The sequence below is a fragment of the Myxine glutinosa genome, chromosome 13 (assembly GCF_964187855.1).
Source record: "Myxine glutinosa chromosome 13, kmMyxGlut1.1, whole genome shotgun sequence".
Classification (NCBI taxonomy): Eukaryota; Metazoa; Chordata; class Myxini; order Myxiniformes; family Myxinidae; genus Myxine; species Myxine glutinosa.
This window is the reverse complement of record NC_136273.1, coordinates 71068769-71083854: the sequence shown is the minus strand read 5'-3', so window position 1 is coordinate 71083854 and position 15086 is coordinate 71068769. Positions and strand designations below refer to the sequence as shown.

At 50.5% G+C, this 15086-nt stretch overlaps 1 protein-coding gene across 9 annotated transcripts in view; it reads left to right on the top strand.

Moving 5' to 3' along the window:
* Positions 1–15086, top strand: part of LOC137439021 (phospholipid-transporting ATPase IF) — a 214811-nt gene that overhangs the window by 44036 nt on the left and 155689 nt on the right. For 5 of the 9 annotated variants that reach the window (XR_010986841.2, XM_068134597.2, XM_078767623.1 and 2 more), the window contains exon 3: positions 6601–6720. The exons of the other annotated variants lie outside the window; for them this stretch is intronic. Coding sequence is in view for 2 of the 5 variants with exons in the window: in XM_068134597.2 (XP_067990698.2) it covers positions 6652–6720 (69 nt within the window). In the remaining 3 variants the exon portion in view is untranslated. The remainder of the gene's footprint in view (positions 1–6600; positions 6721–15086) is intronic. 9 annotated transcript variants of the gene reach the window in all.

Genomic DNA, 15086 nt, shown 5'->3' with positions numbered 1-15086 from the left:
TTGTCCCCGGCCTCCAACACGCGGAAGGGCACGTCGTACGGGGGCCGTAGCGGTGCCCGGTGGGCGTCGTGCCGGATGAACACGTACTTTGCCGTGCGAAGCGGGAAGGCGGGCAACCGTGGTGTGCCGTTGGCACCAGGGCGAACCTCCGGGCGGTCTCCTGAAGGGCGGAGCGCTGCTGTGCCGCGGACCAAGGAGCCGTGGAGTCAGGGATAAATTCACCCGGTACCCGCAGTGGTTGCCCGAAGACCAGCTCCGCCGAGGACGCGTGCAGGTCGTCCTTGGGCGCCGCCCTGAGGCCCAGAAGGACCCAAGGGAGTCTGTCGACCCAGCCGCCGTCGCAGAGGCTGGCCCGGAGCGCGGCCTTCATGGAGCGATGAAAGCGCTCGCACAGGCCATTGGCCTGGGGGTGGTAGGCCGTGGTGTGGTGTAGCTTCACCCCGAGTCCTTGCGCCACCGCGGCCCAGAGCGCCGAGGTGAACTCGGGGCCGCGGTTGGACGAGATGTCCGAGGGGGCACCGAACCGGGCAACCCAAGTGGCGATAAAGGCTTGCGCCACCTCAGCCGCAGACGTCGCCGCCAATGGGACGGCCTCCGGCCACCGTGTGGTGCGGTCGACCATGATGAGGAGGTGGGTGAACCATCGCGAGGGGGGGCAGAGGTCCCACCAAGTCGACGTGCACGTGGTCGAACCGCCGCTCAGGCACCGTAAATGGGGCCAACGGTGCCTGGGTGTGGCGGTGGACCTTTGCGCGCTGGCACGCGAGGCACGTCCTGGCCCAGTCGCGGACGTCCTTCCGGAGGCCATGCCAGACGAACTTTGCCCCGACGAGTTTCTGGGATGCCCTCGCGCCAGGGTGGGACAGGCCGTGGATGGCGTCGAACACCGGGCGCTGCCAGCCAGTGGGCACGATGGGGCGAGGCTGGCCGAGGGAGACGTCGCATAGGAGGGCCGTGCCCGCGGCGTCGAACGGCACCTCGGCGACGCGGAGGTCCGTGACGGCGGTCCGCAAGGCCTGGACGCCGGGGTCGGCGGTCTGGGCCTCCGCCATCCGGGTATAGTCGACCCCGAGGTGGACGGCGTGCACGACGGACCGGGAAAGGCAATCCGCCACCGGGTTGTCCTTACCCGCCACGTGACGGATGTCCGTCGTGTACTCGGACACGGCAGAGAGGTGGCGCTGCTGCCATGCCGACCATGGCTCGGCGACCTTGGCCATCGCGAACACGAGGGGCTTGTGGTCAACTTAGGCCGTGAACGGGCGGCCCTCCAGCAGATGGTGGAAGTGTCGGACCGCCAGGTGGAGTCTGAGCAACTCACGGTCGAAGGTGCTGTACCGGCGTTCGTGCGGGCGAAGCTGCCGGCTGAAAAACGCCAGCGGTTGCCAAGCACCACGCACCCATTGCTCGTGCACCGCGCCCACCGCGTAATCCGACGCGTCGGTGGTGAGGGTGATCGGTGCATCGGGCGCCGGGTGCGCCAGCATGGTGGCATCGGCCAGAGCCAGCTTTGCGCCCGCGAACGCCGCGGCCATCGGCTCCGATCAGGCGATGTCACCTTTGCCCGGCTTGCCCCGGAGGGCCTCGTGCAAGGGGCGGAGGAGCTGGGCGACGTGGGGCACGAAGCGGTGGTGAAGGTTTACCATGCCTAGGAACTCCTGGAGCCCCTTGATCGTGCGGGGCCGCAGGAAATCCCTGACCGCCTCCACCTTGGCCGGTAAAGGGACGGCCCCGTGCTCGGTGATGCGGTGCCCCAAGAAGTCGATGGTGGTGACACCGAAACGGCACTTGGCAGGGTTGATGATTAGGCCATGCTGGCCCAGGCGTTCGAACAGCGTGCGGAGGTGGAGCAGGTGATCCTCCCGGGACGCGCTCGCGACTAGGATGTCGTCCAGATAGACGAACAGGAAAGGTAAGTCGCGCAAGACGCTATCCATAAGCCGCTGGAACGCCTGAGCCGCATTCTTCAACCCGAAGGGCATCCTTAGAAATTCGAAGAGGCCGAAAGGCGTGATGACGGCCGTCTTCGGGACGTTGGACGGGGACCTGAAGGTAGCCCCGGATGAGGTCCACCTTCGAAAACACGGTCGTGTTGGCCATCCGGGCGGAAAAGTCCTGAATGTGTGGGACCGGGTAGCGGTCGGGGGTGGTGGCATCGTTGAGCCGGCAGTAGTCCCCGCACGGCCGCCATCCCCCGCCGGGCTTCGGCCCGATGTGCAGCGGGGAAGCCCACGCGCTGTTGGAGCGCCGCACGATCCCCAGCCGCTCCAGCGTGGCGAACTCCGCTTTCGCCACCGCGAGCTTCGTGGGCTCGAGCCGGCGTGCCCGGGCATAGACCGGCGGACCGACCGTGGGGATGTGGTGCTCCACCCCGTGTTTAACGGCCACCGCTGAAAAGGTGGGCCGCGTGAGGGCCGGGAAACTGGCGAGGAGGCGGGTAAAGTCGTCCGCTGCCGGAAGCGTGCAAACCAAACTCGCCGGGACGGAAGTGTCCAGCAAGCCGCTTGGCAAGCCGCTCGGCGAGCCGCTCAACAAGCTGCTCAGCGAACAAGCGAGCGAGGTAAAGGTTTCGGCCTGGACGAGCCGTCTGCGCTTTACGTCGACCAACAAGCCATTCGCACATAGGAAGTCCGCACCGAGCAATGCCATGGGCATGCTAGCAGTCACGAACGACCATTGAAAGTGCTGCCCTCCGAACCGCAGGGAGAGGCAGCCCTTCCCGAACGTGCGGATGGGTGTACCGTTGGCGGCAAGCAAAGCGGGGCCCCGGCCCGCGGTTCGCTTGTCGGACGTGGAGGCAGGGATGACGCTTACCTGCGCTCCTGTATCGCAGAGGAAACAGTGCCTGGACAAGGTGTCCGTGATGAATAGGAGGCTGCCGGAATGGCCGATGCTCAGGGGCCGGCCTGGTCGTTTCTCGACCTGCGAAACGAGCACGGCGGGCAACACTTCTTAGCCTTGTGGCCGAACCTGGCGTGGAAATAGCACCAGGCTTGCGGGGGCCGCGGCGGCCGCGGTTTTCTCGGCGGCGGTGGTGGTGGGCGGGGCGCGGCAGCGGCCACGAGGGACGCAGTAGCATCAGCCTCGGGATCCACGACGGCCGCACCGTAACTCGCCCGCGTGTCGCAAGCCGCGAAGAATTTGTCGGCCTCTACGGCCAGGGCGCGGGGTTCCCTTATGTTGGAACCGGCCAGCACGAGGCGTGCCTGTAGAGGTAGCTGGCGTAGGAAAAGCGCCCGGAATAAGAAATCCGGGGCTTGGTCACCCAGCAACGACAGCATATAATCCACCCGCACGGATGGTCGTGTGTCGCCGAGTTCGGGAAGGTCCAGGAGGCGGTCGGCCCGTTCGATCTCAGTGAGGCCGAACGTGGCGATGAGGAGACGTTTGAGCGCCCCGTACTTGTGGTCGGCCGGCGGGTGCCGCAGGATGGACACGACTCGGGCGGCAGTGCCGGGCCCGAGGGAGGCGACCACGTGGTAGTAACGGGTCTCGTCCGCCGTTATGCCTCGAAGCTGGAATTGCGCTTTGGCCTGCACGAACCACACATCGGCCTGTGCTTCCCAAAACTCTGGGAGTTTTACCGCGACAGCGTTGTTGGCCATGGCGCGTTCGGTGGTCAGCAACGGCTGAACCAATCGGGGTCACCAGTGAAGTGTGGTGCTGCGCACACAACTTGCTTGCCAAAGAGGTAAGCCACAACGCGTTTGATAAAACCAAGTCTTTATTATAAAAGCTCGAACTGCAGCACTGGGCGGGCCGGCCCAAGCTTGGAGCTCGCATATATGTGCCGAGGCCACGCCTCGTCCCCGGGCATGGCCGATCGGTCGATAGGCGGGGCATGCATTCCAGCTCCCCGCCTGGACGTTGACGCCACCTGCTGGTGCGCTGAATTCGTGTACCTTGCTTGTGTCCGCCACAGTAATATGTATACCTCGAAGCAATATAAAAATGTATAAAAGTATATAGAAGGAGCACACAAACAACAACATCCACGACGACAACAATTACGTGTTGTAAAAGATCCTTGTTCAGGTATTTCACTTGATTTTACGTCTTCATTGAGACTCACAGATAGACATGAAGTATATTGAAGTACAACATGCTGTCTTTTGATTGATTGATGAAACCCATCAAAGAAACGATGGGAGGCCCACCTCGTATTAAGATGGGTATCATTACCTCCCTGGAATGAATTATGGATTCGTTTCCAGAAAACTATTTGTTGTGTCGTTCAAGAACACGATGTTCTTGAAATGAACTTTTAGGAGGGTGGATTTTGTGGATTTTGCAGAACACGATGTTCTTCGGCTGATGTCTCACCTTCATGATGCTTTTCAAAGCCACAGGTCAAAGCAAGCAGTCGAGGAATTGATTCCTAATTTCTTACAAGAATTAAATTCTAGAATTTTTTTTTTTTAATGTCCAGCCATGTATGATAACTAGATTGCAATCTCGGGAGGAGAATAGAAAAAGTTTTAAACATCCTGGTTTATCATATCATCTCGATTTATGATAAACTTTACCTTATCCGATTGCCATGCATATTACAGTTCCCTCCCTGTATACAATCGTGTTTGACCTGGTTGGTGGATTTTTTTTTTCCTTCCTTTGTATTTGTTTGAAAGTGCATGCCTTCAATACAGGGTGTTTCAAAAGTCTGGAATCGTAGGGATATTAATTTTACTGACGTGCATATACATATCAGTTCATGTATGTGGGTTTATTTGAACGTTTCAGAACGATGACGCATACATTTTAGCACATTAGTTTGTGATGTCATTATTACTTGCGAAAATCGAAGACTTTGAAGTATATTGGTTGGTCTTGTGCGTCTGTCTGTCTGTCTGTCTGTCTGTCTGTCTGTATGTCAGTGGCCTACAGGTCACAATTTTAAACCGATCTTCATGAAACTTCACCAGTTGGTAGAGTTGGTCATAAGGAATATGCCTATTTATTTTGAGGTCAAAGGTCACTTTCTAAAATTGTCATTATTCAACCAATTGACTTGAAAATTGAACAACATTTGCATATTGAGTCACTAAATTGGGAAACTATTTTTGAGGTTAAAAGGTCAAAGGTCAACTGAAGGTCAAACTTCCAAAATCATCAATTTTCATCTGAAAAATCATCAATTTTCATCCGATTGACTTAGCAATTAAACAGCAATTACAAAGTGCATCACTGAATTGGTAAACAAACTATTTTGAGGTGAAATGGGCAAAGGTCAGCTCAAGGTCAAACTTCTACAATCATCAATTTTCATCTGAAAAATCATCAATTTTCATCCTAATAACTGGGAAATTAAACAGCAATTACAAAGTGCATCACTGAATTGGTAAACCAACTATTTCTGAGGTCAAATGGTCAAAGGTCAACTCAAGGTCAAACTTCTAATATGATCAATTTTCATCTGAAAAATCATCAATTTTATTCCGATTGACCCCAGCTTTAAGATCGTCAATTTTAATCTTGATGAAATGGACAATTTGATGTATCCATGGCAACCTTCTTTTTGGGGGAGGGGTGGATTTTGCAAGTATGGTGCTCTGCACAACGTCTTCTTGTTTAGATTTTCAACAGTATAAATTACAAGTCATGTGGTATAAACTGCTGAATTTAAGTGTCCCCAAAGAAAAAAGTGGTGTTAAATCTGGTCCATGTGAGGGGTCATTATATCAGTCCACGATATCCTACTCACCTCAAAGGCATCGGCTCAATTTTTTTCATTAATTCAGGGTATTTCCTATGATTCTGGTGTTTTGAAACGCCCTTTACATTACCCATTCAAGTGTGTGTTTTCGTCACTACTTGTAGGCTGGATGATGTAGGAGAAGGCTGAAGACTAGAATGTGCATGGACAGGAATTGGTTCAGCAACTGATGCCAGTTTTGATTAATTTTCTGAAAGCGAATTTGTAAATTGCCTCCACACTTCCAGCCAACATTGTCATCTGACTTGCTGCTGTCAAGGTTTTTTTTTTTAATTAATAACTTTCTTTCTATGGAGAAAGTCTAGGCAGCTGCGCCATGAATTATGGACTCCTGAGTGCATTCCATTTTTTCCCGACTGTTATACAAAGAATCCCATCCTTTTTGTTTTATTTTGCAATGCAACCAATAATTAATTTTTCCTATTTCCTATGTATTAAAGGCGTACTTTATTTTGAATAAACGTTTTGCCCTCTGTTCAGTAATTCATTCTTATTTTCACCAATAAATCCTTTAATATTTTCCTTTTCTTATCAGCATTGTAAAGCACCTCATCTTTCAGAGATTATGTTAAGCCAGCTGTTCCATCTGTATTGTGGAAGTTAAGAATTTTATAAATGTCATTCACAAATAATAGGCCTAAGGCTGATATTCTCTTCAAATTCCAATTTCCCTGTAGATGGAGCTCACCAACATGATAAGCATTCATGAAAGGTCAGCATCCATTGGTGATCAGATAAGATGATAACCCTCCTGCAATGTTTACTGTCCTTTTACAACAGAACTAAATAATTCGACCTGCAAGTGTTAGAGCCTGTTTGCTGGATATGAAACTATTGAAGCATAATGTATCACCAGCACACAACTCTGTCGTACTGTTGTCCTGCAGAGTTCAAAGCCTTGCTCCCAACAGCAAGTGTCCTTGATCGTCCTTGAAGCCATGCCCCCAACGACCGATCGGCGATTGGCTGATGTTACCGTGTGCAGAAACTCTACTTGCACTCAAAAGGTGGAAAAGAAAGCATTTCCATTCGTTATATTACATACAATAAATGTAATTATAAATAAGAAATAGTGGCAGCAACAATATCTCAATAAGCAAATATATAGCCCTACGATTATACATTTCCCAATTGGGATCTTACAAGACACACAACTTTGATACAAATCTTAATCTACCTATTTAATGCCCCAAGCCTGGTTTCTACATGGAAGGGTGAGGGCAGGGAATTTGAGAAGCAAAAAAGAACAAAGGAACTGTCACAAAACCCTGGGGTTGTTTAATCGATCAATGTCCAAACTTGTGTTTATTTCGCAGGTGAAACACACTGGCATGGTGTTTTACCAGACAGAGGAACTGATGATTACCTGGTCTCCTCTTCTCTCTTTTCACCCTGCATATATATATATATATAAATATATCTTCAGTTCTCTAGCTTTCGATGAGCGCACGTAATGACGTCACTGCCATGTACATACGCTCTGCCTGTCAAGCTCTCAAGAGAACCCTCCGACAGAGCAGAATTTTGATCTTAGTTCAGATACTGTCATAAGTGTATGTAAAACTCACAGTTACCGACCTGGTTTCGCCATTTTGGGGCTCATCAGGGCAACGCAGTGAGTCCTGCATACACTCATGACTCTGATGGTATGTAATCGCATAGTAACTTGTATATAACCGAAAGGTTTTCGGTGGTGAACCGCCATTAAGGTATCCCATCCAGCTATGCTGTATCTTAATGGGAGCGATCAGTATGTAATGGTATGTATGGTATGGTATGTAATCGCATAGTAACTGGTATGTATGGTATGTATAATAAGTATGTATGTATGGTATGTATAAGTATGTATGGTATATAATACGATAAGTATGTATGGTATGTAATCGCATAGTAACTGGTATATAACCGAAAGTATGTATAAGTATGTATATGTATGTATAAGAAAGTATGTATAAAGTATAATTGTATGTATAAGTATGTATGGTATATAATATGATAAGTATGTATGGTATACTTGCTGTTCTCATGTGAAAGCACATGGATAGGCAAATGGAGGTGCTTGAAGGATGGCGCCAATGAGCGAACAGACCTACAGGTGGAACAAATGCGTAGTTCTCTCTCGATACTGTATGACTTCCTGATCATCATTTGGCCTCGGCTTTGTGCTTTCACTTTCTTCTTTATCTGTTTTCCATTCTCTTTTGTTATCTAACACCTGCATTAACTTCCTTTCAACTTGTCCCCTTTCCCCCTTCAATGTGGAGCAACCAGTTCCACTGGCTTTGCACTTGGGCAGGTGGTCTCTAGTCTCTCGGGATGGTCTCTCGTCAAAGAAATTATTCTTTGAATTATTCTCACTCAGATTTCAACGTCACTGTAGAGCATATTGTTAAGTTGTTTAAACTTTCGTCATATAAGATGATTTGTATTCCGGATACCACCAGGGATGCTATAACATACACATTTACATAGAGAAAATTGGGGCCTTCCCCAATCTTGAACCCCCTACTCCAGATATGCTACCTCGACAGAAACTATACATGGGAGTTGGGGTACCCTTGGGAAACATGCAAAATTTGGTTTGATTGGTTCAGTAGTTTGTTTAGTTTTTCAAGCATATATGTCTATGTAATATTTAGATGGAATATGAAGAAGATTTTTCCCTGCATACTGGACAATAAAAATTATTATTCTTTTTATTATACATGTATATATTTGTTATCGAACCTGAGTTCAGGGGTTACCACGACGGGATTCCTCAGACCTGCTTCCTAACCTCCAGACCTGAGACCACCAGGTGTCATTAATTAAACCCACCTGGGTGATCTGCTTGCATTGATCCGACATGGCTGCACAATTATTTTTAAAAATAGAATTTCCAACCTAATCTGTGAGATAAGACGGCTGGTCCGGAGGATTATTGCCAAAAAGAATAATTATTACTAATATAAGATTCGGTTGCTGGTCTGAGTTTGGCCAGAAGTTAATTTTCCATAATGAGAGTTGAAGAGTTGGATGAATAGATGGATTGAAAGTGAGAATGAACCAGTCGCGGGGTTGAACGGGGGGATTGAAAGTGAGGCAATAACACGATTGAAGGGTTCAACAGAGGAATGGAAAGTGAGTGAATAAACCGATTGTGGAGTTGAATGGAGGGATTGAAAGTTAAGGAGGGGTTGATGAATTGAGGTTATGTGAAGCAGACTGAGAGTGGATTGAGAAAAACTGCTGGAATGAACCGATTGGGGATTTCCGGAGCAAACTGATTGGGGATTGTTGGAATGAACTAATTGGGGTTTGATAGAAAGAGATAGTTGGAAATGTGGAGACATCACCCAGGGAATGCATAGACTATTCTCAAAACAATGCATGTCTCCATTCCCGAACCCTTAGACAAGGAGCAAAGGTCGACCGAAACTCAAAATGCTTTGCGCACACCATCAATACACTTCAATTTGAGCTCTGTTTGTCAGACACAGGACATCAAGGCGGTGCACGAGTTCCTGCCATGTTCGGCTTAGCATGTTTGTGTCCACCACTGTGCATGTAGCTGTGATCCAAGAACGAAGATCCTGCAGGTTTGCCACCTTGGTGTTGTAAACAAGATATTTGAAAAACCCCCATAGAAAAAAAAATCCAGGGGGGGTTATGTCTGGTGATCGTGGGGGGCAGGCGGTTGATCCATCTCGGCCAATCCAGCGACCTGGAAAATTTTAAATCAGGATGGCTCTAACGACTAAAGCCCAAAGAGGGGGGAGTGCCATCCTGTTGAAAAATGTATCGGGTTTCAGGTCTTCAATCTGTGGGAAGGCGAAGCCTTCCAACATGTTCATGTAAGTTGTTGAGGTCACTGTATCCTCCGCAAAGAAATACGGACCCACCAAGCGGTCATGGAGAAGGCCACATCACACATTGACATTTGGACTGTCGCATGTGTTCAATGACCACGTGGAGGTTTTCAGAGCCCCAGATCCTCACATTGTGCCGGTTGACCTTTCCCGATGCATGAAAACAAGCTTTTTCTGTGAACATGACCTTTTTCAGGTAATCTTCATCATCCTCTATGTGACTGAGCATTGCCAAGGCAAACTCCTTACGTTTGGGTCCGTCATTTGGTTTGAGTTCATGCAGAATCTGCACCTTGTAGGCAAAAAGATTCAGTCTTTTATGCAAAATCCTGTGTGCAGTGGTGGTTGGTAGTCCCAGCTTTCTCGATGTATGTCGGACTGATTTTTTTGGGACTTTGTCGAAATGATTCAAGCACTCGTTCAACGTCTGCTGCACTTGTGCTTGTTTAATCGGTACTTTTCTCTGTTTCTGACAACTTCCAGTCTCCATAAAAAAACCTCGTCTACCACTCTCTGATACTAGTCCGCGATGATTACACTGAACGGAAATTACACTGAACTTGTGTATCGGATCGCATCTCGTTGAACCATTGAACGCACTGAGCTTTCTCCTGTGGAGTCGCCATTTTATTTTACAATAAACCACCAGATCTGAAAATAAAGAAAACTTTGAGTTTATGTGTCTTATAAAACAAAGGGTATCGTTTTATCATTCGTGGCACTAAATATATTAACAACCAGAATTGTCCAGATCTGTTTGGAACTGTGTGTGTGTGTGTGTGTGTGTGTGTGTGTGTGTGTGTGTGTGTGTGTGTGTGTGTGTGTGTGTGTGTGTGTGTGTGTGTGTGTGTGTGTGTGTGTGTGTGTGTGTGTGTGTGTGTGTGTGTGTGTGTGTGTGTGTGTGTGTGTGTGTGTGTGTGTTAAACAACTAACAAGTGCTCCAACTAAAAAAAGGAAGAGCCTGTTACATCAGTCCATGAACAAATGCCAAGCTAATGGTGAGCAGATGATCATATTGGCCAGGGTACTTGACAAAACGAGGAGATAATGCGCTGATGAAATTGACCAATCACGATTTGTAAAGTTCTCTTTTTTGAAGTCTTCCTTTTAAGATTTAAAAAAAACCTTTCATTCTAAACTTTTCCTTGAGATTGATGGAATTACTAATTTTGCTTGAATCATCTATATTATAATAGGCGTAGGTGATTCTGTCCGTCTGTCCGGGGGTGTGGCTTACTCCGTTGAGAGAGTAGCTCCACCCATAGCTCCACCCATTCATGCCTCATGGAGAGGATTCTTGGAATGGCTTTGAGGCCTGTTTAGTTAGGCCCATGCTGTCTTTCTCTCTCACACAGGTTTATTTCAATTCTAATTCGATATGTCATTTCATTTTTAACAGTCGCTAACATAGTGTTAGACCCGGTTGAAAAAAAACGGGAAGAGAATCCAAAGAAAGTTTCCGTTTATAGAACGAAATGATTTCTCAAAGGCCTGTAAACTAAAGCCCATTCATTGAGAGTCACCCTCACGATTTTATCTCGAATTCACCATCTGATTTATTTTTTGTCGATGGTTTTAGACTCGGTGTCAGAAATAATTGAGAACATTCACGCACACACGGGAAATTGCCGAGATATATTTATAAAAATCGCGCCACGATGATACACAAAAATACACCGCCTAAAATAACATTCGGGGAAAATGTCGACATGTATTAAAAATTCGCTTTTTCTTTTCCGTTACGATATATTACTTTTACGTTTTATGACAGTCGGCACAAAAACGACATATATATCTTCGTTCTTTCTAATTTCATTCAACATTATTATCCAGAAGTAAAATATGTTTCAGGAAATTACCGAGAGATATTTCTTCGTTTTTTTTTTATTAGTTATGTGCGCATACACTTTAAATAGGTTTATTTGAAATCTTTAATTTTCACAATATAATTTACTTGCCATTTATCATTTGATGATTACGAGACAAATTCCTCTTGAGGATGGTGACAATACATGCATTGCGTGGAAACTTCCATTTACAAAATGAATGCGACGGTCGATGAAGAACGCAGACTTGAACAGGATGTAGCAAGAAAACGAATGAGACGGGCGAAGGAGTCCGTCGACAAACGTCAATGCAGACTTGAACAGGATGTAGCAAGAACCGCACAGAGACCGCATGAGACGGGAGAACCGCACAGAATTCTGCTGCAACAACGATGAGGAGGGTTGGAGAGGAGCGAGGGGTTGGAGAGCAAGGTGCTAGGGGTTGGAGAGTGAGGAGCGAGGGGTTGGAGAGTGAGGAGCGAGGGGTTGGAGAGTGAGGAGCGAGGGGTTGGAGAGCGAGGAGATGGGGGTTGGAGAGCGAGGAGCGAGGGGTTGGAGAGCGAGGAGCGAGGGGTTGGAGAGCGAGGAGCGAGGGGTTGCAGAGCGAGGAGCGAGGGGTTGGAGAACGAGGAGCGAGGGGTTGGAGAGCGAGGAGCGAGGGGTTGGAGAGCGAGGAGCGAGGGGTTGGAGAGCGAGGAGATAGGGGGTGGAGAGCGAGGAGCTAGGGGTTGGAGAGCGAGGAGCGAGGGGTTGGAGAGTGAGGAGATAGGGGTTGGAGAGCGAGGAGCAAGGGGTTGGAGAGTGAGGGCCGATTGGAGCGGAGAGTGAGGGCCGATCGGAGAGGAGTGTGAGGAGGTATCGGAGAGGAGTGTGAGGAGGTATCGGAGAGGAGTGTGAGGAGGTATCGGAGAGGAGTGTGAGGAGGTATCGGAGAGGAGTGTGAGGAGGTATCGGAGAGGAGTGTGAGGAGGTATCGGAGAGGAGTGTGAGGAGGTATCGGAGAGGAGTGTGAGGAGGTATCGGAGAGGAGTGTGAGGAGGTATCGGAGAGGAGTGTGAGGAGGTATCGGAGAGGAGTGTGAGGAGGTATCGGAGAGGAGTGTGAGGAGGTATCGGAGAGGAGTGTGAGGGCTTGGAGAGGAGTGTGAGGGGTTGTAGAGGAGTGTGAGGAGTTGGAGAGGAATGTGAGGGGTTGGAGAGGAGTGTGAGGGGTTGGCGAGGAGTGTGAGGGGTTGGAGAGGAGTGTGAGGGGTTGGAGAGGAGTGTGAGGGGTTGGTGAGGAGTGTGAGGGGTTGGTGAGGAGTGTGAAGGGTTGGCGACGAGTGTGAGGGGTTGGCGACGAGTGTGAGGGGTTGGCGAGGAGTGTGAGGGGTTGGCGAGGAGTGTGAGGGGTTGGCGAGGAGTGTGAGGGGTTGGCGAGGAGTGTGAGGGGTTGGCGAGGAGTGTGAGGGGTTGGAGAGGAGTGTGAGGGGTTGGAGAGGAGTGTGAGGGGTTGGAGAGGAGTGTGAGGGGTTGGAGAGGAGTGTGAGGGGTTGGAGAGGAGTGTGAGGGGTTGGAGAGGAGTGTGAGGGGTTGGAGAGGAGTGTGAGGGGTTGGAGAGGAGTGTGAGGGGTTGGAGAGGAGTGTGAGGGGTTGGAGAGGAGTGTGAGGGTTTGGAGAGGAGTGTGAGGGGTTGGAGAGGAGTGTGAGGGGTTGGAGAGGAGTGTGAGGGATTGGAGAGGAGTGTGAGGGATTGGAGAGGAGTGTGAGGGATTGGAGAGGAGTGTGAGGGATTGGAGAGGAGTGTGAGGGATTGGAGAGGAGTGTGAGGGATTGGAGAGGAGTGTGAGGGATTGGAGAGGAGTGTGAGGGATTGGAGAGGAGTGTGAGGTGTTGGAGAGGAGCGAGGGGTTGGAGAGTGAGGAGCGATTGGAGAGGCGAGTGAGGAGCGATTGGAGAGGCGAGTGAGGAGCGATTGGAGAGGCGAGTGAGGCACGATTGGAGAGGCGAGTGAGGGGTTGGAGAGGAGTGTGAGGGGTTGGAGAGGAGTGTGAGGGGTTGGTGAGGGGTTGGTGAGGAGTGTGAGGGGTTGGCGACGAGTGTGAGGGGTTGGAGAGGAGTGTGAGGGGTTGGAGAGGAGTGTGAGGGGTTGGAGAGGAGTGTGAGGAGTTGGAGAGGAGTGTGAGGTATTGGAGAGGAGTGTGAGGGATTGGAGAGGAGTGTGAGGGATTGGAGAGGAGTGTGAGGGATTGGAGAGGAGTGTGAGGGATTGGAGAGTAGTGTGAGGGATTGGAGAGGAGTGTGAGGGATTGGAGAGGAGTGTGAGGAGGTGTTGGAGAGGAGCGAGGGGTTGGAGAGTGAGGAGCGATTGGAGAGGCGAGTGAGGAGCGATTGGAGAGGCGAGTGAGGAGCGATTGGAGAGGCGAGTGAGGAGCGATTGGAGAGGCGAGTGAGGCACGATTGGAGAGGCGAGTGAGGCACGATTGGAGAGGAGTGTGAGGCACGATTGGAGAGGAGTGTGAGGGGTTGGAGAGGAGTGTGAGGGGTTGGCGAGGAGTGTGAGGGGTTGGCGACGAGTGTGAGGGGTTGGCGACGAGTGTGAGGGGTTGGAGAGGAGTGTGAGGGGTTGGAGAGGGGTTGGAGAGGAGTTGGAGAGGAGTGTGAGGAGTTGGAGAGGAGTGTGAGGTATTGGAGAGGAGTGTGAGGTATTGGAGAGGAGTGTGAGGGATTGGAGAGGAGTGTGAGGGATTGGAGAGGACTGTGAGGGATTGGAGAGGACTGTGAGGGATTGGAGAGGAGTGTGAGGGATTGGAGAGGAGTGTGAGGGATTGGAGAGGAGTGTGAGGAGGTGTTGGAGAGGAGCGAGGGGTTGGAGAGTGAGGAGCGATTGGAGAGGCGAGTGAGGAGCGATTGGAGAGGCGAGTGAGGAGCGATTGGAGAGGCGAGTGAGGAGCGATTGGAGAGGCGAGTGAGGAGCGATTGGAGAGGCGAGTGAGGAGCGATTGGAGAGGCGAGTGAGGCACGATTGGAGAGGAGTGTGAGGGGTTGGAGAGGAGTGTGAGGGGTTGGAGAGGAGTGTGAGGGGTTGGAGAGGAGTGTGAGGGGTTGGAGAGGAGTGTGAGGGGTTGGCGAGGAGTGTGAGGGGTTGGCGACGAGTGTGAGGGGTTGGCGACGAGTGTGAGGGGTTGGCGACGAGTGTGAGGGGTTGGCGACGAGTGTGAGGGGTTGGCGACGAGTGTGAGGGGTTGGCGACGAGTGTGAGGGGTTGGCGACGAGTGTGAGGGGTTGGAGAGGAGTGTGAGGGGTTGGAGAGGAGTGTGAGGAGTTATTGGAGAGGAGTGTGAGGAGTTATTGGAGAGGAGTGTGAGGAGGTATTGGAGAGGAGTGTGAGGATGTATTGGAGAGGAGTGTGAGGAGGTATTGGAGAGGAGTGTGAGGAGGTATTGGAGAGGAGTGCGAGGAGGTATTGGAGAGGAGTGCGAGGAGGTATTGGAGAGGAGTGCGAGGAGGTATTGGAGAGGAGTGCGAGGAGGTATTGGAGAGGAGTGCGAGGAGGTATTGGAGAGGAGTGCGAGGAGTTATTGGAGGAGTGCGAGGAGTTATTGGAGAGGAGTGCGAGGAGGTATTGGAGAGGAGTGCGAGGAGGTATTGGAGAGGAGTGCGAGGAGGTATTGGAGAGGAGTGCGAGGAGGTATTGGAGAGGAGTGCGAGGAGGTATTGG